Here is a 24,746-nt window from a genome sequence, read left to right as displayed (position 1 = left end):
ATAAGATTTGTTGTTCTGACTTACTTCACTCACTGTGATAAACTCTCAGTGCATCCAAGTTGCTACAAATATATGAATACTTCTCTATTAAACAACACCTGCTCTGCTTAGTGGCTCAGTCATGTCTGACTGTTTGCGACTCCATGGACTGTAGCCCGCCAGGCTCCTCTGTCCATGGGGATTCTCCAGACAAGAATACTGGGGAGGGTTGCCATGCCCTTCTCCATGGGATCTTTCCAACCCAGGGATCGAACCCAGGTCTCCCACATTGCAGGCAGATTCTTTACCATCTGAGCCACCAGGGAAGCCCTAGATATTCCCCAACAAAAATTTCCTGTGATTGAGTGAGTAGACATATGTATTGATATATATAGGCTCAGATGGTAATGAATCCACCTGCAGTGCAGGAGACCTGGGTTCCATGTTCCCTGATTTGGGAAGATCCCCTGGAGAAGGGCATGGCAACCCACTCTAGTATTCTTGCTTGGGAAATCCCATTGACAGAGGATCCTGACGGGCTACAATCCATGGGGTCACAGAGTTGGACACGACTGAGCGACTAACACACATATGGTGCTTGTGCTAATCTCATGCTTGTATTCTAACTGATATAGCTAGTCTTTTCTAAAGGAAAAAGAGGCACAAAGAGAAATACTTTCTGTTGAATAAACTTACTGCAGCACAGTACTTTATGAAGCATATTTGCTATTTCATGATGAAGAGAAGACCCATATAGAGTTGCATGATGATCAACTTAACAATTTCTCCCACTTCTCAGCATCTTTTGTTTCAGTGTTCTTGTCTGCTTTAGCATGTGAGAAGTACCTTTTTAAAGTGGAAAATTCTTAGAACATGAAAATCTCTAACCTGTGCTCTGCTATGATATAACTTATTAATTTTAGGCCTCACATCCTGGATCCCCAGGGTATGTGTTACATACTGTGCAATATTAATTGGCCTATTAGTGCTCAATATTAATGTTATTCCCAGGGTGCCAGTTGGAAAATTTACTGTCACTGTTAATTGCTGCTAAGGAAGTTGGTCTTGCTTCATTGGAGGAATCCATGTGTGAACACCTTTTTGAATAGGTGGTAATTAGAAAAGTTAGGACTTATATTCCTCCTGCTACAGGCAGTATGTGTTGGCAAATACTCAAAGACCAAATCCAATCTATATTGGAGTTGCATTGATTTGCATTTCTATCTTTGTGAAATGAGTTCATTAACATCGACTCAGTGTCTAAGTTATGAGGTAAATGTAGGGCACCAAGAAGGGGATTCCTTTCTCTAGGACATTTAAAGACAGTTTTTGACTATTTTTGGAAGGGGCAACTGAAGAGTCTCTTTTAGGTTCAATCATATCACGTCATGGTGTCATTTGCATGGACACTTAGCCTTAGTCCAGTTCTCAGAAGTGCAAAACTGGTTTAATACTTAAGTGAACTTGGAACAATGCAATTGTCAAGCCCCTGTGGGCACAGGCAAAGTTTGGACAGAATTTTCCTTTATAATGAGTGCAGTCACTGGAAAATAGAGGTTCCTCAGAAAACTGAAAATAGAGTTACTATATGATCCAGCAATCCCACTCCTGGGCATACATCCAGATAAAACTATAATTGAAAAAGATAAATGCACCCCTATGTTCATAGCAGCACTGTTCACAATAGGCAAAACGTGAAAACAACCCATATGTCCATGAAGAGATGAATGAATAAAGAAGTTGTGATATGTATACATAGTGGAATTTTACTCAGCCATAAAAAGAACAAAATAATGCCATTCACAGCAACATGAATGCAACTAGATCATACTATGTGACGTTAGATAAATACCATGTGATATCACTTATATGTGGTATCTAAAACATGGCACGAATGAACTTATTTGCAAAACAGAAACAGACTTGCAGAGAACAGACTTGTGGTTGTCACGGGGGAGGAAAAGGGATGGACTAGAAATTTGGGGTTGGTAGATGCAAGCTATTACATTTGGAGTGGATAAACAAGAAGATCCTACTATATAGCATAGGTAACTATATTCACTATCTTGTGATAAACTGTAGTAGAAAAGAATATAAATAAGAAGGTATGTATTGTGTAACTGAGTCACTTTGCCATAGAGCAGAGATTTTCACAACATTGTAAGCCAACTATACTTCAATAAAAGAATTAAAAAAAGAGAAAACATAAAGTGTTAGACTGAATACCATTACATGAACAAGCATCTATAAGCAAGTAGATGCTGCTGCTGCTGCTAAGTCGCTTCAGTCGTGTCCGACTCTGTGCAACCCCATAGACGGCAGCCCACCAGGCTCCCCCACCCCTGGGATTCTCCAGGAAAGAACAGTGGAGTGGGTTGCCATTTCCTTCTCCAGTGCATGAAAGTGAAAAGTCAAAGTGAAGTCGCTCAGTCGTGTCTGACTCTTAGCGACCCCATGGACTGCAGCCTACCAGGCTCCTCTGTCCATGGGATTTTCCAGGCAAGAGTACTGGAGTGGGGTGCCATTGCCTCCTCCAAGCAAGTAGATACCCACCTCCCCCCAAAAACCCACCTATTCCTATAAGCAGGAAAGTCTCCATTCTTTATCCTTTTATGAACATTAACAAGTGCCTTGCATGAAATTTTATTGCCATAATGATGTAGGAGGACTTCCCAGGTGGTCCAGTAGTTAAGAATAAGCCTTCCATTGCAGGGAATGAGGGTTCGATCCCTGGTCTGGGAACTAACATTCTGCATGCAGTGTGGCAACTAATCCCATGTACTGCAACTAGAGAGCCCAAGTGCCATAATGAAGATCCTGTGTTGCTACCGTTAAGACCCAACACAGCCAGATAAATAAATTTAATAAAATAATGAAAAACTTAAATAATGATGTAAGCAACCATATTCTGATCATCCAGCCTATGAGATGGGGAAGGTGGCATGCTTTTCTGTTAAGTGAGGGGTGGTGAAAGTAAGGCATGGTTGAGGAGAGAGCATGTGCAGAATGAGGACAAATGTGGAAGCAAGAGTTCTAACCCTGAGTACTACTCTGAGGGTGTAAAGCTTGCCATATTCTTACACATAGTTCATGTAAGTTTGGAGGTTCTTACACCATCTTTACTGATAACCTTATAACATTCACTAATTTTGTGAACAAATAATTATTTCAGACACCTTTTGTGCTAGTTAGCAAAACTCTTGGTAGATATTTTTGAGAGTATTGAAGTAAGTTTTAGAGTTATATGGACTCCTGTTGAGGGTTCTCTAGGTGTCAACTGGCTCCTCTTGAAGAGTGAGATAGATATGGTTATACTGGTAGATGGAAGTATTTGGAAGTCAATTACAGTCAATATTATATGTATATTTCCATTTCTACTTTGTGAGAAGGAACGTGGTTTTGAGAATTCCACCGATTTGGCTGCCATTGAAAGCACCTCTGAGGACCTCACAAGGACTCATCGTCGAAAACCTTCCAGCACACCATCCATAGCAGTGTCCCGGGCCTCCCTCTCCTCAGGTGAGTATTTCCAACCTGACTGCTCTGTTGTGAAAATGACTAAATCAGGTGAAACTGACTGCCTGGTGTGGCTTTAAATGTATGTTTCATGCCTTTGAAAATAATCATCCACGCTTTGACCCATGGTGTTCGGCCCACTCCGTAAGAACTGTTGAAATGTGGACCCATGTGATGCCTTGAGCCCCTTGCAAAATCTGTGAATTTTGAATTTGATAAGCATATACAGTCATGGGACTTCCCAGATAGTGCAGTGGTGAAGAATCTGCTTGCCAAGGCAGGAGACGCGGGTTCCATCCCTAGAGGAGGAAATGGCAATCCACTTCAGTATTCTTGCCTGGGAAATCCCCTGGACAGAGGAGCCTGGTGGACTACAGTCCATAGGGTCTTAAAGAGCCAGACCTGACTGACAGAGCCAAGAAATCAGTAGAGGAGTTCAGGAAATATAATTGGCTCATTTAATACAAAAGATAAAGACACGTGCCCAGAATTCAAGGAAATGGTAGTTCCATTGATACATCGGTCAGAAGTGCCCTGTATCTAGACAGATGAATCATTATTCCCTGGTTTAAATAAGGCCTTCTTTGCAAGCAGCATTAAGGGATTGTTAATAACCCCTTTCATTTGTATGATCCCTTCAAAAAAATTGTTTCACTTTAGCATCACAACAACCCCTGTGAAACAGATATTATTTTATGGTGTAATTTTATTACCTTTGAATAAGGAAACTCTTCAGAGAAATATGTTATAATTAAGAACTTTCTGTCCCATGTGTAGATTTGAAATCATGACAAGATCCCAAGAAGGAAGAAATCACCAGTTATCTAATGCTAATGCTGACATAAAGCCTAAGGCTGGATTCTCTGTGCTGAGTTGGGGGTGTCTCTCCAAAACAAGTTGCTCCCAAAGAGTTGGCTAAATGTGTGTGGCTATTATTGCATTTTGTTTAGGACTAGAAAATCGGTTCTCTAGTTCAATGAATAATTTTTAACTAGCCTAGAAGCCAACCTCATGGAGCGTATTTCTACCACTCTTGCTCATATTTAGTTGTTCAGTTGTGTCCAACTCTTTGCAACCTCATGGGCTCTAACTCGCCAGGCTCCTCTGTTCATGGGATTTCCCAGGCAAGAATATTGGAGTGGGTGGCCATTTCCTCCTCCAGAGGATCTTCTTGACTCAGGTATTGAACCCATGTCTCCTGTGTCTCCTGCATTGGCAGGCGGCTTCTTTACTGCTGAGCCATTTGAGAAGCCCCTTCATTTCTCCTCTGACTAGTACTCAGTAGCTCCTGTAGATTGAGTACATACTCTGGGTCTGGTGCTATGCTGAGCAGTTCTGTGCTATTTCATTTATCATTTCACTCTTAATCAGTTACTCTCTTCAGTCTTTCTCATTTAGAAGCAAGTATTCTCTCTCAGCAGGGTTTTGACATAGAAGTCTTTTATGGAAATGAACTGTTGATAAGCTATCCACAGCATTACTGAGTTTTGCATTTTTCTGTATATGTTTAAAAGCAAGAAATTCTGATGAAAGAATGTTCTGGTGTGCAAAGAAATAGAACTTCCTTTCAATTGCCCTACAGCCACTCCCTTTTTGTGTGAAAAGAACTAGCATCATTTCATTGCATTTTATGTCAGATATAAAAACACAATGTATGCGTGCGTGCTCAGTCATGTCCGACTGTCTGCGATCCCATGGGCTGTAGCCCACCAGGCTCCTCTGTCCATGGAATAGACAATAGAGTCTCTAATAAATAAGGAATACTTGATGTTTTATTTTTTTCTAAGCTTAATGGCCCATTCTTTGAGGGTTTGCCAAGGTTTTTGAGCACAACAAAATTCTTAAAAAGCTTACAAATTGATCATGTTATAGTAGTAGAACATTTGCCTTCCTATGCTCAAAGGAGAAATGTACAGATCAGTGTTGGTAAGTCAGTCCAAGAAACTTTCAAAATACTGTTAATAAATGGTAGCATGTTAGCATAAACAGTATGAAGTTTCTGACTGTTGTTTTCATGACACTATCTATGCCCTATCCCTAGAAAGAATTGGAATAACAATGAAACATTTGCAATGAGAAGTGAACCCTTCTAACAAAACAAGATGATTCCCTTATTCCCCTTTCCTTCCTGCAGACCGGAGTCGATCTGAGTTAGATTTGAGCGGGTCATTTACAGAAGACTTAGAGGATACTGTAAGCATAAGGAGCAAATCTGTCCCTGGGGCTTTGGACAAAGACTTGGTAAGTTGGATATGGAAGAGTGTCTAATGGTCATGAAGAAAGGGCACAGGCTTATTCCAAACCTGTCCACTTTCAGGAAGGATGAGTTGAGTGTGAAGTGAGGATATACAATCATTTCTTCCTATTAGTCTTCACAACTAACATATAAAAACAAATATGATTTAGAAAAGGTAACAGGTGATCAGGTTAATGAGTGACGAGTATCTCTAAGAAAACACCTGTTGGGGATTTCAGTTCCTGGTTAAAAGCATGTCACTTAATCTAAACCCAGAAAAAGTAAGGAATCCTAACGTTTCCTAAATCCAACATTACTAGACTTATCTGACTATAGGTTTTATATGAACACTCCTACATCTCACATTATCCCCCTAAACTGTCTTCTCAATTGAGACTAACTTATGTGAAATTTAATGTTTAAGGTAAAGTCATTCATGAAATGAGAACGTTGAATTAAATTATTGTGAAGGTTCTAATATTCTGAAATTCCTATTTCTACAATATCTATAATCCAATTTGAACTCCTTGGATGAAAGATAAGACAAATGTTAAATGACATTATTATAATTTTTCTGACACAAACCAGGAAACTTAGTTCTAACACTCAATGTTATTTACTACAGTAATAAAAAACTACAAAGTATTTTTAAATCTACCACAAAAGGGCAGCGGTGGCAGTGGGCAATGAGAGCAAATGGTTTCAAAGCTTACTTGGTATTCAGCCTTTATTTTTTATTATTATTATTTTTTTTTTTGGTAGTCAGCCTTTAAAGAACAGATAATCCCAATGTTATTAAACTATTACTGATCATAGAAAATCTTCTGAAAATCTTCAAATTCATGATATGAAGCCATTTTATATAACCTGAATACTCAAACTTGATTTTAAAAATAGTTTTAAAAAAGAAAGCTACAAAGTAAATTAATTTATAAATATATACAGAAAACTTGAATATATACACAAATCTAGCAGTGAATCAAAAATATTGCAATAAGCAAGTTTTATTCTAGGTTTGAATGGAAGAATTAACCTCTATAAGAATATCTTTTACATAATTAATATTTCACTATATTAAAGGAGAAAATAAAAACTACATCAATAGATGTGGAAAACTTTTTAAAAAGAGAATGTAATTAGAACAGGATGCATAATACTAGCTTTACCCAGGGTGAGAAGGAGGACCAGGGAAGAGAGGAGAAACCTAAAAGAAAGGTATCCTTAAATTAAAAAAAAGAAAATAGTATGCATGATATAATCCATTTATCTGTGTGTATATGTACCCTGTTCATCCATCAAAGATTATTGAAATTTGATTAATAATATGTGAGTGAAGATACAAGTTTTTTTTAATCTATATTGCTTGAAATTTTTACTATAAAAATGTACTATTTAAATAGCCAGGGGATAGAAAAGTGGGGAAAGAAAAGTAGCATCTGGGATTTTGGATAAGAAACCAATATGTAAAATAGTTTATTCTATTGGAGAGATTTTCAATATACATTTCCGTGTCTTAACAGTATATATACATACACAGACATGCATTAATGTGCACACACACACACCCATACACACACAAATGCACCTCAACTTTTCAAATTAAAAAGTAAGTACTTTGCTCAAAGTGAATCACTTTAGTGAGCAGGGAAGGAGGGATTGAACACCCAGATCTGTGTGATTCCACATTTCATGGTCTTTCCATAAAGCAAGCATCACTAGGAAGGAGACCCCAATCTTCAGAAGGTTGTAATTCAGGTCGAATGGAGAGCAATAGAGCAAAACCTAGGAATGGAGTTTTTAAGATATTTGTATCTGATATTTCAAGTATTTAAAAACAGTGTTTTCAAATATCGTATATTAACACATATATTTGAAATCTAGAAGGATGATACTGACGAATCTGTTTACAGAGCCACAGTAGAGACACAGACATAGATAACAGGCTTATGGACAAGGGTGGGGGAGAAGAGGGAGAGGGTGAGATGAATGAAGACAGGAGCATGGATACATATACACTAACATAGGTAAAATAGATAGCCAATGGGAATTTGCTGTAATAACTCAGGGAACTCAAAGTGGGGCTCTGTAATAACCTAGAGGAGTGGGAATGGGCGGGAGGTGGGAGGGAGATTCAAGAGGGAGGGGACATATGTACACCTATGGTTAATTCATTTTGATGTATGACAGAAATAAAATCAATGTCATAAACCAATCATAAATCAATTATAAATAAATATTTTAAAAAGTTGTTTTGTAAGTGAAAAGACTTTCTAGGAAAGACACCAAGCCACTGATTTTATTCCTCCCCATCTTTCCTTAGGATTCCTTGGAAGAGATGGAAGATGGCATTGATGACTTAGTGTCCTCCCAGTTTTCTTCAAATACCCACAGTCTAGCGAGTGGCCTGTCAACAGTAAGCAATTCTTGAGCATGCACTGGAATTTTCTTCTTTCTCTTGTTGATTTTCTTTGCATTTCCAAAGAAGAGAATCCAAAGAACTTCCAAAGAAGTTCTTGGAAAAGGCAGGATCATGAATTAAAGTTATTATAGTCTGCTGCTTGCCTTTTGTCCAAAGAGTACCTTTTATTCAAATTTTGTGGGGGCTTTTCCTAAGGCTCCTGATTCCTACTTTAAAAAACCTCTCCCCACCACGTTTTAAAGCCTCATCACTCTCTAGTTCAGGCTCTCATCAGCTGAACCCTCTGAATTATCTCCGTTCTCAGTTGGTAAATTTCCCTGCTGCCATTCTCTCAGTTCCTTAGATGTCCTCCTTCCTACCACCAGTCACTTTCCTCACTTTTCCTTAAACACATAGCCAAGTAACTTTCTTTCCTATTCGTACATCAAGTCCATAACTTCCGACTCCTACAGGATAACGTCCCATATTACTTTGGTGTTTGAACCCTTCTTTGAGAGGGCTTTAGGTGCCCCTGGGTCTTTTTATCTATCTGTATGCCTCCAGGTCTTTTCTTGGTGTCTTTTATTTCCGTCTGTTGCTCTAATATGCTTTTCTCTTTTGACCTTTGGGCAACTTCCTTAAAGAATTCTCAAGCAGGCTCTGACAGGAAATGGACCTACCTAAGTGTGCCTGATGCTGACTCAGACACTGTGAGTGTTCAACCTTTCCTTTTTCTTTTTTTCAATCGTTCTTCATGGATTTCATGGTACAGAAAATCTCATTAGCTAGCCAATTCTTCCAGCCTTTCTGACTCATGTACCATTAACCAGCAATCCTCTTTTAAAAGGTAAATAATATAATCAGAATCCAGGTATTCCAAAGAAAACACATTTTTTAAACATTAGAATCTGGGGACTAGAGAAAAGATACATGGTCCAGAATGGTTTACTATGAACAAGGCACCTTTTCATGGGATTGTCCAGGCAAGAATACCGGAGTGGGTAGCCATTCCCTTCTCCAGGGTATCTTTCCAACCCAGGGATCCAACTTGGGTCTCCTGCATTGCAGGCAGATTCTTTACCATCTGAACCACCAGGGAAGCCCCTTAGAATAAACATCTCTATTTAAATCACAGCATTGGCTTGATTAAAAGCATAGTTTGGTTAGTAGTAAAATTCTTGTAACTTCTTCAGTTTCTTCCAAGCTTCTGCAAAAGTGGGTTCTTAAACTGAATTTTCTATGCACGGATCTCATGCTTTAACAGAGGACCCTCTTTGAAGGACTGGCTACAGAAGGATGTGGTATAGATACAAGTCAGTGACCCAAGGGGTCAGTAAGGTATGGTGTGGAGGTCCTCAGACTAAAAATCTGGAAATCTTTTGCTCTGCTGTCAACAAAAAAAAATTAATCAGTTGATCTAAGAAAGTAATGGGAAATTCTATTGGCTCCATATTGAAGATTATAACCTGGGAACAGCATCTCAGAAAGCTCCGAGAACTGTCCTGCCCATAGAAGTCAAGCACAGTTATATGTTTTTTTGAGACAAAAGGGCTATTCATTAAACAATATATTATTGACGGTTTACACAATTCAGATCTAAGCATCATTGTGTCCCCTTATAAGAGCATAGGAGGAATACTGTCTTTTAAGGAGTTGTCTTATGGGTGCTCGAAGGATGTTGTTGTCACAGCTGAGCAGGTATTCTTGCTGATGAGGAAGGTCTGGTAGATACATACTGCAGATACATAATGCACAGTAGAGGGGAGCGAGGAGGCCAAACGTCAGATGAACTTTTTCACGTTCAAATTTTTCTTGGGGAATTCTCTGGTGGTCCAGTGGTTAGGACTCCACACTTTCATTGCTGAGGGCCCGGGTTGGTCAGGGAATTAAGATCCTGCAAGCCATGTGGTTCAGTGAAAACAAAAAAGAATGTTTTAAATTTTTCAAGCTTTGCCATAAAATATGAACTTTATTTCACAATATTTTGGCACTGCCAATAATTTCTGTGAGCCAGACTTGACTCATATGTGACATGAGGGGTTTGGGGCTTATTCTCGAGGCCCTTGAAACTGTTGACCAGCAACACGGAGTGACCTGAGATAGAGACTCTAAAAGGCTGTCAGTTTACAGAACCACTAGTGTCTCTGTGGTAATTTCATAGCACTGCTAGGCCAAGTGAAAGTGAAGTCGCTCAGTCAGATCCGACTGTTCGCGACCCCATGGATTGTAGCCTACTAGGCTCAGTCCATGGAATTTGCCAGGCAAGAATACTGGAGTGGGTTGCCATTTCCTTCTCCAGGGGATCTTCCCAACCCAGGAATCGAACCTGGGTCTTCCACATTGCAGGCAGACGCTTTACTGTCTGAGCCACCTAGCCCAGTTATTAAACAGTTAGCTTGGAAAAAAAATAAGCACTGGTATCTTAACAACTTAATAGCCATTTGAAAATATAGTGCACAGTAACCATTTGAAAAAATAATATTTTTATTCCATTCTTCATTTCAGTCACTTCGTCGTGTCCGACTCTTTTCCATTCTTAAATAGCCCCTGAGGTGATGTGTGGGCCTAATGAGGACTACATGAGTTGGCAGCAGCATTTTCGTTTCCTTTTCCTCATGGATTTTTGTGCAGTACATGTTTTTTGTCATAGTTACTGCCTAAATCTCAGGTTCACATGGATAGGACTTTATTAAAAAGAAGAAAGTGGGGTCGAATGTTAACACTGTGAACTACTGTCTGCATGGTATCTAATAGTTGTCAGTGTTGTTTCCTTGGGAATTTTAAAATATCCTGCGGTGCCCGTTGTGAGTTGGGGCTGGTGCTCTGGGATGCCTTAACACACAGTTTGGGAACTGTGGACCTAGGGGTTTGTTAGAAAAGCAGAATCGCAAGGCTTCCCTGGTGGTTCAGTGGTTAATAATAGACCATGCAATGCAAGGGCCACTGGTTCAATCCCTGATCTGGGAAGATTCCACATGCTGCAGAGCAACTAAGCCCTTGCATCACTACTATTGAGCCTGTTGCACTCTGGAGACCGGGAGCCACAACTTCTGAAGCCCGAGGGCCTAGAGCCTGAGCTCTGCAACAAGTGAAACTACCGCAATGAGAAGCCCTGCACAACGCAACTAGAGAGCAGCCTCTGCTCATTGCAACTAGAGAAACCCCGGGTGCAGCAACAGAGACCCACCACAGCCAAAAATAAATAAATCTTTAAAAAAAAAAAAAAGAAAAAGAATCTCAGACTCCACCTGGTACTGTGTGGATTAGAACCTTCATTTTAACGAGACCCCCAAGTGACCAGTAGGCAATTAAAGTTTGCAAAGACACCTGCTATCATGAAAATTCTGATGTTTGGTTTTAGGAACCGAGTAGACGACTTAGGTCACTCACTGGCTCTTTAAGTTTTAATTTCCAAATTATTATGGAATCCTTGGTTTGCTCTTGCCCTTGATTTAAGCTTGAAAGAGAGACTGGCCATATCACCCACTGCTTTTGGATCAGTCTCTACTTTGAGCAATTGAAGCAAGGTTATGATTTTGTTTTATATATAAACAAAAATATATATACAAGGTATGAGGTCTAACCTCTCTTTGCACTTACCATAGTCTTTACTTCCCAGTCATTCATAGACAGGGCTCTTGAAATGCCTAGATCACTTCTGAACGCCTTCCAGGTGGTCTTTTGTGACAGTCGTGTTGCTAAGACACAGAGTTCGTGTTGCTGGCACTACAGGATAATTTTGTTCCATTTAATTTAAAATGCATCTCTTGTTATTAGTGTCCTATCAGAACTTTCATTCATTCTGGCACATTTGGACAGGGTTTCTTTCTGCATTTTATTTATTTATTTATTTTCTTTCTGCATTTTAATTTTATTTACTGGCTGGTGTGTTATTTTCTTGTTTAGCATTCTGTTTGTGAGTTGCTATTTTATAGATGTGTAGAAAGCCACAGTCATAGTTACTAACCCTGTGGCCTCACAACTGGTCAGGGGAGTCCAGACAGCTGTGAGCAGTGATGTTTTCGTGGCGTGCCCTTTTGGAAGATGCAGTTATGTTACAGAACCAATCTTGGGTCTGGTTGTCTGGGTACAGTAAAAGCAATCTACTGACACCAGGTTGTGGTGAAGGAAAGTGCAGTGTTTATTGTGTAAATGTCGAGGATGGCTGACTGGTGCTTGAAACCCCTCAAACTTCCTGAAGGGTTTCAGCAAAGCATTTCTAAAGGCCAGGTGAGGGTCGAGGGTCTCAGAATATGTGATCAGCTTGTGCACAGTTCTCTGATTAGTTGATGATGATCAATCCTTAGGCTACAGAAGGTCTGGGGGCTATGTGCTCATGGTCATCAAATCGTTAATTTCTTCCATTTGATGGGGGTTGTAGCATCTGTAAAACAACTCAGGAAATGTGCATTAGATTCTATTAATATTATCTGGGTACTTCAGAGGCAATAAAGTGGAGGATAAAGGGGAGGGGCTATGTTGGGAAGGCCCCATAGGGTCCTGCTGGGTTATAGTATGGCTTCTCAGAGACTTATGGGATGGAATACTCTATGTAGGTATCAGAGAGAGAAGCTTGTAGCTTATCCTTGCACAGAAATATGGGGTTTTTTTTCTTTGTCCTCATCAATGCATTCTAGACCTTGAAGTAGACTGACCTTGAGTCTCCCAGTGAAAGAGGAGAAAGCTACAGGGATGGGGAGAGGAGATGGAATGGGAAATGCCTGTGTCCCCACACTCATTAGAAGTGAATAAGCAAAGGCTATTCACTAACCCAAAAAGGCAATGCATCCCCCCTCAGCGAGTGTCCTGCGTTCCTTACTAATGGTCCTAGACTTTGTCCTTTCTCAGGCTTGGATTTTATGCAACACCAGAAAAACAAGCCATCTTTTGCTTTCTTCCTTCACAGTAAGCTTCCCTGCTTACTTATAAACAACGGGAGTTGTAATTGAATGGGGGGAGGTAGCTTCTGTGGAGAGATCACTAGCATAACCCGGGATGCCTCTTTTCATCTTGTTGATTCCAGACCAGCCTGAACAGCATGATGAGTGTTTACAGTGAGACAGGAGACTATGGCAATGTGAAGGTCAGCGGGGAAATCCTTTTGCACATCAGCTACAGCTACGAAACTGGCGGGCTCTACATTTTTGTCAAGAACTGCAGAAATCTGGCCATAGGAGATGAAAAGAAACAGAGGACAGATGCGTAAGCACATAGCATGTTCCCCAGACTGTTTCAGTCACTGCCCATGTGAATTATGTGTATTTGTCAGCCTGTGTGTTTCTTTTTCAGAAGCCTTTTAGCATTCATCTAGAATCAGAAGGTTGATCATCACTTTCTCCCTCTGCCACACTTCTAAATATTATCTGACATGCATGTATAATGGTTGCATTCGTAGTTACCTGAATCTTATTTTATTAAAAAAATTTTTTTTTTTGGCTGCACATTATGGCTTGTGGGAATCTCATTTCCCTGGCCAGGGATTGAACCCAGGCCATGGCATTGAAAGTAGCAAATCCTCACCACTAGACCACCAGGGAACTCTTAAGATTTTAAAGAAGCTATTACTCAGCATGATTCAGGACTCACAGATTTGTAGTTCACACAGAGGCAGCTCTTTGTCATACAAGGCTGACACGTTGGCACACCCCAGGCTGTATGAGAGTATCCTATTAATTTTTGTTCTGGGAAACCCTCCAGAAAAAATTACCAAGCTGTTTGCCCAATTGAACAACTTGAAAGGGCAATTACGAGGCTCTTGGGATTTCCAGGATCAGCCTGGGAGGGCAGGTAAGACCATGGGAAGGTAAGACCCAGGGCTTCCCAGGACCACTGCCAGTTTGGTGAGTCACTCTGAGGACTCACAGGTCTCCACACACAGCCATAATCAGTACAGGGAAAAGGCATATGTGACAAAGTTCAAGAGAATCAAGGCTCAAGCTTCCAAGGACGTCTCCCAGTGGAGTCACATAGGATGTGCTTAAGTCCTCCAGCCACAAGTGGTGAAAACACATGGGGAGTGTTGTCTACCAGGGAAGCTCACTGAGAGACTCAACTGGTCACATACCAAAATCCCAGTCTCCTACATGAAAGCAGGTGTTCAGCAGGAGCCATACTATTTCCACAAATATTTTTGGCACAGTGAGCCACTTATTTCTGTTCCTGGAGTGATGAAAATCCTCCCGAAATCCAGGTTCTGCATGCTAGCCAAGAGCCAAACTTATAAACAGATATTTCGAATGAGAGCAGTCTCAGACCCACTGTTTACCCTTTTTCTACCTAATAGATAAACAGCTCAGCAAATCTGCTTCCAAAACAGACAAATGAGTAGACAAATAGATTGGTCTGGTTACCTCCTTAGCTAAATATCAGAGAGCTTCAGGATTGGTATCATCAGTCTCAAAGGGATCATCTAAAGCCACAGTAGGTGGACTTCAGGACTCTGGTAGCATCTTTTATATTTCAGTCTTATACATCTTGTGCATTTCTGAGTCTGCCATGATGCCCTGCTCCTGGGACTGCTCAAGGCCAGGTATTGGGGAGAATTGCTACTGTGACTTCAGGTTGTTAATTTTAATTTCCTCTTTTTCACCATTTTTCTTTATTCACTCATTGACTCCACTCATCAGAAGTCCAGACATCTGAGTGGAGAGGAAAATTACCTCTATGATCAAGAGCACTTATCATAATAATAGATTATACTTATTCAGTAGTATAATATATTGGCTCCTTGTATGTGTCAGCTCATTTGATCCTTATCATCCCCTAAGTCATCATTCCAGGTTTGCAGATGATGAAACTGAGATATAGAGAGATTAAGTAAGTTCTTGAGTTCCCCCAAACCATTGACACCTGGAGTAATTCAAACCCAGCTGGCTTGACTCTAGAACCCACTCTCTTTACTACAAGAATTTACAAATTCTCTCTTATTGAAGGTCCAGAGTTATATTTCAAAATGTCCTGGTATGTAAACCACATTCTCTTTGGTTCTGTCTCTTATACTCACTAGCCTGTTTCTTTTACCCCTTTTATTCACTGAGGTCCCTGAGCATTTCTCTCAAAGTAGATGTTTCCCAAGGATTACTTTCATTTTTTTTTTATCATATACAGTTATGTCAAGTCATACCTTCTTCCTGATAAGTCCAGAAATAACAAGCGCAAGACCAAAATAAGAACAGGCACCAATCCAGAATTCAATGAAACCCTAAAGGTAAATCAATACTCTTTCATGGTAACTTTAATGACTCGATTTACCTCATTGGTTTAGATGTAACTGTAAAGGATTTGCATGTCAAGGCTTATATGTATTTTAGAAAAGCAGAATGTGAGTCAGTTGGCTTTCTGTTTCTGGAAAAGAAAACAACGTAAACCACTCTTAGTCTATTTCTCTGCTGCTCCCAAGATTGCACTGGAAGTAGAGATTATCCAGGAAAATTACATCTGACTTGGTATCAATACCTCTTGTCCAAAGGTATGTTTCACCCTTGAGAAAACAATTTTTTTTCTAGTTCCCTGTAAAAGAAGTTTGCCCAAGTTTTGGCCCTAACTTAGCAGGTCACTCTATACATACTCATTGTTGTGCTAACGCAGCATTAAAATGTGCTGTTTCTTGTTAGGGTTTCAGAATTTGGCTAAATTTATGCATGTGGTTAATGAACAGTGGAGATGCAGGGCTAGATTTGAAAAATCTCAGAGATAGTGGCCTAGGTAAGATATAACCCAGGCCCCAATTCTAGAGACATTACTTTTTCCCATGGGCCTCCATGTAACCTCTTCCTTTACCCTGAACACAGTTGGCCTGGTAAGAAAGTTCCAAGGGGATGGGGATGTTGACGTTACTGCCAGTCGCAGGGTAACTTATGGATCTTGGAGCCAGAATGATGGAGTCATGGAGTCCACCACAGGAGGAAGTTGGCGAGTGGGGGCGTGTGTCAGCAGGGTCATATGTGAAAGCAGGAGCCAGTATCAAGAGGGGTCAAAGTGAAAAGGGATGAATATATGCAGAGGGTGAATCCAGCAGCCATGACAGGATAGCAAAGATGAGCTGAAGCAGAGCAGATAAAGAGGATGACGTGGCAGATCCGGGAAGCAGGGCCAAAGTGAATCATGCCGGAAACAGCAAGGATGATGCGAATCCAAGATGAGGAATCAGTCAGTCTGAGGCATGTCTGAGGTGATATTTGCAGAGGACAATCAGGAGATTTTGAAGGGGTGTGGGTATCTGGCCCCAGATAATGTTCTGCTGGAAAAGGGAAAACCATGCCAGTGATATTTTCTTTCTGCTCAATCTATGTATATATCGATTTCACCCCTGCACTTAGGCTGAACTTTAGGAAGTTTGACATCTGCAAGTTTCTCACTGTCAAACTTTCCTGGATTTGGGTCTTATTATTCTAAATAAGACAGAGAAATTAGAGACTTGATACATTAAACCTTGCACTTACAAAGTAGCTGTTGACAAAATAATTAGGCAAGTAAAAAGTAAGTAAAGCTGAAAAGGGGACAAGCTTTATCACCTCACACTTTTTATATAATATCGAAGTTTATCAAACCCCCATGAAAAGCCTGTCAATAGATCTTTCAGTGATAGGTCTCACACAAATGAGTTTATGGAATAGAACCTGAGTTATAGCAGAAACGAAGAAAAATGAAGTGTTTTTCTCTTGGGTTTGTTTTGTTTGTATTACTACTGCATATGATCTGGAAGCTGGTGGATGTAAATTTCATCCTGTCCTAGGAATGGAAATGGAGTGTAATATTGTAAATCTGGTTTTGCAGTACACCATCAGCCACGCCCAACTGGAAACGAGAACTCTGCAGCTCTCAGTCTGGCATTATGATCGATTTGGACGGAATAGCTTCCTGGGGGAGGTGGAGATTCCTTTTGACTCATGGAACTTTGAAAATCCAAGTGATGAGTGGTTTGTGCTTCAGCCCAAGGTAGGAAATGCTTCCAGATGAGTCAAACACTTATACAAGGAATGAGCAAAACTGATGTCAGAGGCCTAAAGAATCTGAAGACCTCTAGTTGTCAAGTGATAATCTGAAAAGATTAGTGCAGCTTATTTTGGAATGATATAATAAATGTAAATGCATTCTTTTGGAAATCCTTCTTTGATATAGACTGTCTGTAAAATGTAAGCCATAATCTTGCATAATCATATTTCTTATTAATTTGACCTGCTAAAAATATAGTCAGTATTCAATAGTCACCATGGAGAAACAAAAGAATACATTATATGATCCTATCAGGTCAGAAAAAAATATTTTTCAAGGCTGGTATTAGAAATTAAATGCTACTATGGTATGTTCTAAACTAAACCAACAGTGCCTGAGATTCACTCTATGCAGTTTGTATCTCTACAGTAATTTTTGAAGTAAAAAATGAGATGGGATAAAGGTCTCACTTATGTAACCAAAGATTGTTCTTTATATAGAGAAGGGGAAAAAGAACATGATGGTTAAGATAGTGGACTCAGATCAGACTTCTTGGGTTCAATCCTGGCTTCATGACTCTCTGTGTAACCTTGGGGAAGTTACTTAACTTCCCAGGCCTTGGTGTTCTCATTGGTGATGTAAGAACTGGACATCAGTTTTAGGGATGCTGTGAGGCTTGAAGAAGCCTGCCTTGTGATACTTGCAGTGTCAGGCACATTGTAAACTTCTCAATGAATGCTAGGCAGTGTTTGTTACGTTGGAATCCTTATATTGCAATTGGCAGAAACCCCAGCCCACACTACTCAAAAAATGAAAGGAAATTATTGACCAGAGATGATCAAGCATGGCTTGATCCAGATGCTCAGATCTTAGCAAGGCCCTGGAGTTTCTTGATCTCTCTTCTCTGTATTGGCTTCACTTGCAGACTTCATGCATTGTGGGCCTCCCCTCACTAATCCCAGGCCTGCTTCTCTTGAATACCACAACAGCTGCAAACCTCTCATCCTTGTCTCACACTGTCCAGGACAGGAAAGAGTTCCTCCTCCTCCCAACAGTCAAACCAACACCCTGGACCTGGTTCCTAATTCTCATGACAGTATTTGCCCATCCTTAGCCAATCATTGCAGCCAGAGAGGAGAGATACATTGAGGGGCTTAAGACCATCAGAACATAAAACTGGTCCTGAAGATGGTATCACCCCCGAAGAAATCCAGGTACAATAATACTAAAAAGGAAAAATGATGAATGGGTGCTAGACAGCAAAAACAAACATTGATCATCAATAATAGCGCTTGTTCATCATTATTAGTAGCACCATCGTTCACATCTCATGGTTAGAACCACTGCTAAGCATTGTTATCCCCATTTTATGTGAGGAGCCTGAGACTCAGAAGTTAAATACAAGTTTCTGGTGGATTTTATAAGTGTTGACCTCAAAAACTTGGTATAAATAACTTATGGACAACCTTTAGGAGGTTTACTTTGGCTCTGGGTAAAATTGATAATGAAATAGGGATCCTCAAACAGAAAACAACCTCACTCCCATGACTCACGTAAATGTGGTAGAGAGAGGAAGTATAATGTTAACAACAAATAAGTCCACAATAGCGTAACATTTCTCTGACATTATTAATAAATCTGAGAAATATTTGGTCACTACAGCGTTAAAGCTCTGTGAATTGAATGAAAAGCCTCACCATAAAGGATAGCAATTGAGTTGATTTAAATCTTCTGGCACTTGCTTCCTTTTGTGTATAATGAGTATCAAAGAATCATAGAAAATGTCCAGCACATTATGTGATGTGTGACACTGATGAAGGACAAGTAACATGTATCTAAGTCCATGAAATTAGCTTGTCCATCAGAAATGTAACAGGAGAGCACAGAGGAGCTGTTTTGGACACCCGCTTGGAGGGTTTCTGGTCAGTTTCCTTGGAAATGGTTGGAGGATTTGCTCTGAGATGATAGCAATACTCTCTCAGGCATTGTTTTTGCTTAGGGGCCAGCAGCTTTCCATGATAATCACCTTCACATTGACATTGAGCGGTTTGATTTTTTTTTAATCACAAGTGAGAAGCATCTCTCTGAGGTTGCTTAGGTGGAAACATTCTGATGGTGTTTAATGTCAGTGGAACTCCTGTGGTCCTCTGCCAGAACCCCTTGGATTCCTTTAACCATGTCTCTTGTGAATTTTGCCTCCAACTGCCTCTACCTGACTCTGTTTTTAGAAGACTGTCCTCAGGCTATTGTAGATTTTTCCCATATAGGCAGAGAGTCAGAAATTCCTAGGAGCTTCTGTCCCTGCTGCCACAAGGCAAGTCTTCACCAATAACTGATAGATGGTGGAGTCTGAAAGCTCAGTTCCATTACTGAGAGAGGAAAAGCTCTGAGGCATTATTTACCCTCCAGAGCTCTCCTGCTGGATCAGAAGTCCTCGCCTGGCTTCCTCCTCTTCCCCAACCTATCTCCTCAACCCTTTCCCTGACCTAGCCTGGGAGCCTTTCCTTAATAGGTCACTTGGAAAAGAATCCCCACCTCAGCGTTGGTTTCTGGCAAGAAGTTGAATAGTCAGGTGTTAGTCGCTCAGTCATGTCTGACTCTTTGTGACCCCATGGACTGTAGCCCACCGGGCTCCTCTGTCTGTAGGATTCTCCAAGCAACAATACTGGAGTGGGTAGCCATTCCCTTCTCCAGGGGATCTTCCTGACCCAGAGATTAAATCCATGTCTCCAGCAGTGGCAGGTGGATTCTTTACCATCTTCTGGGAATACAGTCTAAATTAGTGTCTAATCCACGTCACCTTTTCCTGCCAAGCTTTCTGTGACATGTATAGAGGAAAGGCTGCAGGTTATGCAGACCTGCTTAGATACCATGCCTTCCAAATTTTATTCTCTGTCTCCCTCCTCAGTCATTTCAATGCAGTAGCTGCTTCATCAACTATAGCTCTAGTATGAGCCACCCCGAATACTTGATGTTTCTCATAGATTATCCAGCTGAGGAGCTAAAGGGTGAGCTACAGGGACCAATTTCCTTGGTAACAAAGGATCAGAAATAATATTCCTTAAACATTCAGAAAGATGGACATCCTTTGGCAGTGGGAAGATTGGAAAGACAGAGTGCCTTATTGCTTATCGACTGTTGGTGAAAAGTCCCTGGACACCTACCTTTGATTTTGCTATGTCTTCCCACCCATCAGAAGGCTGGTGCAGACAAAGAAAGAATTCACGATGCCAGATGTACTTACTATAAAGTAGTTTCACGGTATAACTCCCATTTTACAGCGTGATGTGGGATTGTTTATTAGCTGTAATTCATTATCTTACTGAAAGACAAGAAGAGCTTGTCAGTGTAAATTGCCTTTCATGTATTCCCAGAAGGTGCTATTATAAAAAGGACCTTTGAATGTCAACAGCAAGCTTAAGTGGTTTTCCAAGGAAGCCTTCTCTGTCCCACCTTCAGGCAGAGTCAGTGTAACAGGAGGTCCTGTAGAGTCATTGCCTAGCTATAGGGCTCTCTTTATGTGGTATGTTGGACAGACTTGTGTCCATAATAGATGACCCCACCTTAGCCCTGTAAATGTGCTGGGAACTCTGCTTCCTACTCCGATTGGCAGTGGATCCCTGTCTCTTCAAAAAGCAAAAGATAATGGGCATTATCAGATTATTCCCCACCCCAGCTGAGTCAGATTCCTTCAGTGTTTCCCTATTGACTCTGGATATGGTTTGAGTAAATCCTAACCCTCACCCTGGCACTCAGTGCTCAGTTGGTATGGCCCAGTTTTCTGGAGCGAGGAGTATGTCAGTGCTTTACCTGTATCCCCATTTTCATTCATATGTGGCTCCCCTCAGCTGTCCCTCCTGCCAGCCAGTATCTGCCAATCTTCGTAGGATAGGCATCCTCAGGCTGCTGGAGTGGGCTTGAAATGTGGATGTCAAAAGCCAGAATAGCCTGGGTATTTCAGTCTTGTGGGAGTTGAGAGCAGAGTCCTTGGTCAATAACTGATGGGTGAAGGAATATAAACACTCTAGCATCTTTGCTCTGATCAGGAGCACTCCAGGGTGTGATCTGTCTTGTCTTCAAAGCTCCCCCGTGGAACTGAACAAGGGTTACTCTCCCTGAAACTTGACCTGACCTTGTAACCTTGGCAAACCTCTCTTCATTTCACAGTTCAGCTACCCTACTGCCCATCCTAATAAAACACTATAATAGAAATTTGTGTCTTTGGGTCTCCTGAGGACCCCAGAGGACCCTTGTTTTCATCTTCCTTGCTGCTTCCTCCCTGTATACACATATCTGAGCACACCTCCCAACCAGCGCTCAGACACATTCTACACAATCCCCACTGAATTCCGCGCATCCTACTTTGTTGCTTACATGTTAAGTCACTTCAGTCCTGTCCTACTGTTTGTAACCCTATGGACCGTGGCCAGCCAGGCTCCTCTGTCCTTAACCTAGGCTAATCTTCCCCCACCCCCCTATCTTCACATGTGATCATGTCTGCCATCCTATAAGAACCAGACAAGGGCCCCCTTGTTATCCCAGCCTGGATTACTCTCTCTTCCCACAGTAGTTTTTATTTTTTTGGCTGCACTGGATCTACATTGTGGCATGGGAGCTTCTAAGTTTCAGCCTGTGGGTGTCTCTTCTTGTGGAGCTCAGGCTCTAGAGCGAGCAGGCTCACTAGTTGCAGTGTACTGGCTTCTCTAGTTGAAACCTAAGGACTTCATTGCCCAAGGCATGTGGGATCTTACTTCTCTGTCCAGGAATTGAAGCTGCCTCCCTTGCATTGGAAGGTGAATTCCTAACCACTGAACCACCAGGGATGGCCCCCAGAGTAGTTTCTTCTACAGTAGGTCCCCTACATACGAACCTTCCGAGTTGTGAGCTTTTGAAGATGCGAGCGTGCATTCGCATGTCCAATCACGCAAGTTAATTCAAGTCTCTGGCATTATCTATAAAGTTGGGTACCTAGGCTAACTTTGTTGGACTTATGAACAAATTGGATTTACAAATGCACTCTCTCGGAACTTAACTCATTCAGTAGGGAACGTACTGTACTTGTATTTGGAGCAACTGTAATGGTTTGTGTGACACCGAGCTTGCTGTATGGTAGAAACCTTCTTCAAGCAATCAGGACCAATAATTATAGGTCAGTTCATGGACAAAGTCTCAGAAGTCAAATACATACAATGTTTTCCAATTGCATTCCTTATGGAATTTCCAATGCATTTGTTAATCACTTACTTTAACTTAAATGTGTATTCATTTTCAAGTTTTCTAATACAGGGACACTTTTTGAGTATAGTTTCAGTAGTTGAAACTCTGTTATATCCTCCTGGCATACATTCTGCCCCTAATGTATCCTAATCAACAATTTCTTGTTTGAGTTTCTCTTGAGTAAAACAAAAGTTTCAGAATACTTGCAAAGTCAACCAAATGCAAAATCTTTCTGAATATTCATGATCTTTTCTCTAATCTTTTATAGCTTCAATCCCAAATAGAATCCAATAGTGAAATTATTTTCACATCTTTAGTTCTTATAAGTTGGTCAACCTCATTTTTTATAGTAGCAGCTGTCTTTTGGGACTCTTCAGTTTGTGCCATTCAGTTATATAATTAGAGCCACAAATATGCCTGGCATAAAGAGCTCTGGGGACTAATGCAGCTGACTCAACTGATGGGAGCAGGCATACATGGTCTTTGTATAGAGCATCCTGCCCTTCAGTGGGAATAGAGAGCATTCATGTGACAAATCAGTTAAATAAGAGCAGATTGATGGAATTGCTATGGAGTATATTCCTTCTAGATGAAAACTCATGGAAAGCAGGATCTCTCTGTGTCCCCATAGCACTTAACAAAATGCCTTAAGAATCATTACTGTTGGGTGGGCCAATACAAGGAGACCTTCCATATGTGTTGGTAGTATGGAATGAATCGAATTGAATTCTGCAACCTTTTTCTGAGCAGAAGTTCGTTGAATAGTGGAAAATGGTAGTATGCCAGGAGAGGACGTTGCCTTGGAACTTCCTTGCAAGTGTACCCCTAAAAACACCCCCAAGACAGTAGCTGTGTGCAGGTTGAAGACGACTCCCTCCCTGGGCTCTCTTTTGTATGTGATTTTAATCCTACAATCTCTGCAAGTATGCTATCTATTAGTACAGATAGTATAGTATAGTGTAGTATAGATACCTATAGTATGTGACACTTGAACATAGACTTTTCCCTGTCAATACATTTTCCTACCCAGAGGTCTCAGCTGAAAGCAAATAGAGCTTTCACTGGTTAACTGTTGTTGTAAAGAAAACTACCCTAAACCTCAGTGGCTTAAAACAACCATTTATTATTATTGTTCTTGAGTCTGTGGGGGTGACTGGGCTCAGGAGGTGATTCTATTTAAAATCTCTCATATGGTTGCATCTAGATGGTAGACTGAGGCTGAAGTCATCTGAGGGCTTGACTGGGCTGGTTGGTCGTTGGCTGCCAGCTAAGAACTCATCTAGGCCCACCAACTAGAGCACCTACTTGTGGCTTCTCCATGTGATATGGACCTCACATCATGGATTCCCAGAGGGAGAATCCCAAGAATATTCATTTCAAGAGAAGAAATGGAAGCTGTTCATCTTAAGACCTGGGCCTAGAAACTGGCACATTGTCACTTCTGCCATATCCTACTAGTCAGAGCAGTCACAGAGCCCCTCAGATCCAAAGAGAAAGGGCAAATACCTCAACCCTCATTAGCTATAGTATCAAAAAGAACAAACCCAGTGACCTCTCTTATCTATCATAATATCCATGATAATTTTCCATTTGTGACTTTCACATAAACTAAACTTTCCTGAAACCATCAAAGCAATAAGAAAACTCCTCACATAAGGCACTTGATTTACAATAATAAGATTAAATGTTAAATGGATAGTCTGTTTCACCACCTAATCTCATTTGTGCCTCTGTCAAGATAGCTGAATAAAACTATTCAAATGTTTTTCCCAGCCATACTAAGAAGGTTTCAATTAGTTCAGCCGCTCAGTCATGTCCAACTCTTTGTGACCCCATGAGTTGCAGCACACCAGGCCTCCCTGTCCATCACCAACTCCCGGAGTTTACTCAAACTCATGTCCATCGAGTTGGTGATGCCATCCAGCCATCTTCATCCTCTGATGTCCCCTTCTTCTCCTGTCCCCAATCCCTCCCAGCATCAGGGTCTTTTCCAATGAGTCAACTCTTCGCATCAGGTGGCCAAAGTATTGGAGTTTCAGCTTCAGCATTAGTTTCTCCAATGAACACCCAGGACTGATCTCCTTTAGGATGGACTGGTTGGATCTCCTTGCAGTCCAAGGGACTCTCAAGAGTCTTCTCCAACACCACAGTTCAAAACCATCAATTCTTCGGTGTTCAGCTTTCTTCACAGTCCAGCTCTCACATCCATACATGACCACTGGGAAAACCATAGCCTTGACTAGATGGACCTTAGTTGGCAAAGTAGTGTCTCTGCTTTTTAATATGCTATCTAGGTTGGTCATAACTTTCCTTCCAAGGAGTAAGCGTCTTTTAATTTCATGGCAGCAATCACCATCTGAGTGATTTTGGAGCCCCCCAAAATAAAGTCTAACACTGTTTCCACTGTTTCCCCATCTATTTGCCATGAAGTGATGGGATCAAATGCCATGATCTTAGTTTTCTGAA

General features: G+C 40.9%; 1 protein-coding gene and 1 non-coding gene across 2 annotated transcripts in view; one reads left to right on the top strand and one right to left on the bottom strand.

Moving 5' to 3' along the window:
* Positions 1-24,746, top strand: part of SYTL5 (synaptotagmin like 5) — a 265,631-nt gene that overhangs the window by 220,531 nt on the left and 20,354 nt on the right. Inside the window, exons 9-14 of the mRNA XM_061136176.1 lie at positions 3,369-3,498; positions 5,630-5,736; positions 8,052-8,144; positions 13,153-13,331; positions 15,237-15,336; positions 16,905-17,066. Coding sequence (XP_060992159.1) covers positions 3,369-3,498; positions 5,630-5,736; positions 8,052-8,144; positions 13,153-13,331; positions 15,237-15,336; positions 16,905-17,066 — 771 coding nt within the window. The remainder of the gene's footprint in view (positions 1-3,368; positions 3,499-5,629; positions 5,737-8,051; positions 8,145-13,152; positions 13,332-15,236; positions 15,337-16,904; positions 17,067-24,746) is intronic.
* TRNAE-UUC (transfer RNA glutamic acid (anticodon UUC)) lies at positions 13,595-13,666 on the bottom strand. Its single transcript has one exon. It is a non-coding gene; the product is annotated as a tRNA-Glu (tRNA).

The sequence above is a fragment of the Dama dama genome, chromosome X (genome assembly GCF_033118175.1).
Source record: "Dama dama isolate Ldn47 chromosome X, ASM3311817v1, whole genome shotgun sequence".
Lineage (NCBI taxonomy): Eukaryota > Metazoa > Chordata > Mammalia > Artiodactyla > Cervidae > Dama > Dama dama.
This window is presented reverse-complemented; position numbering and strand designations above follow the sequence as displayed.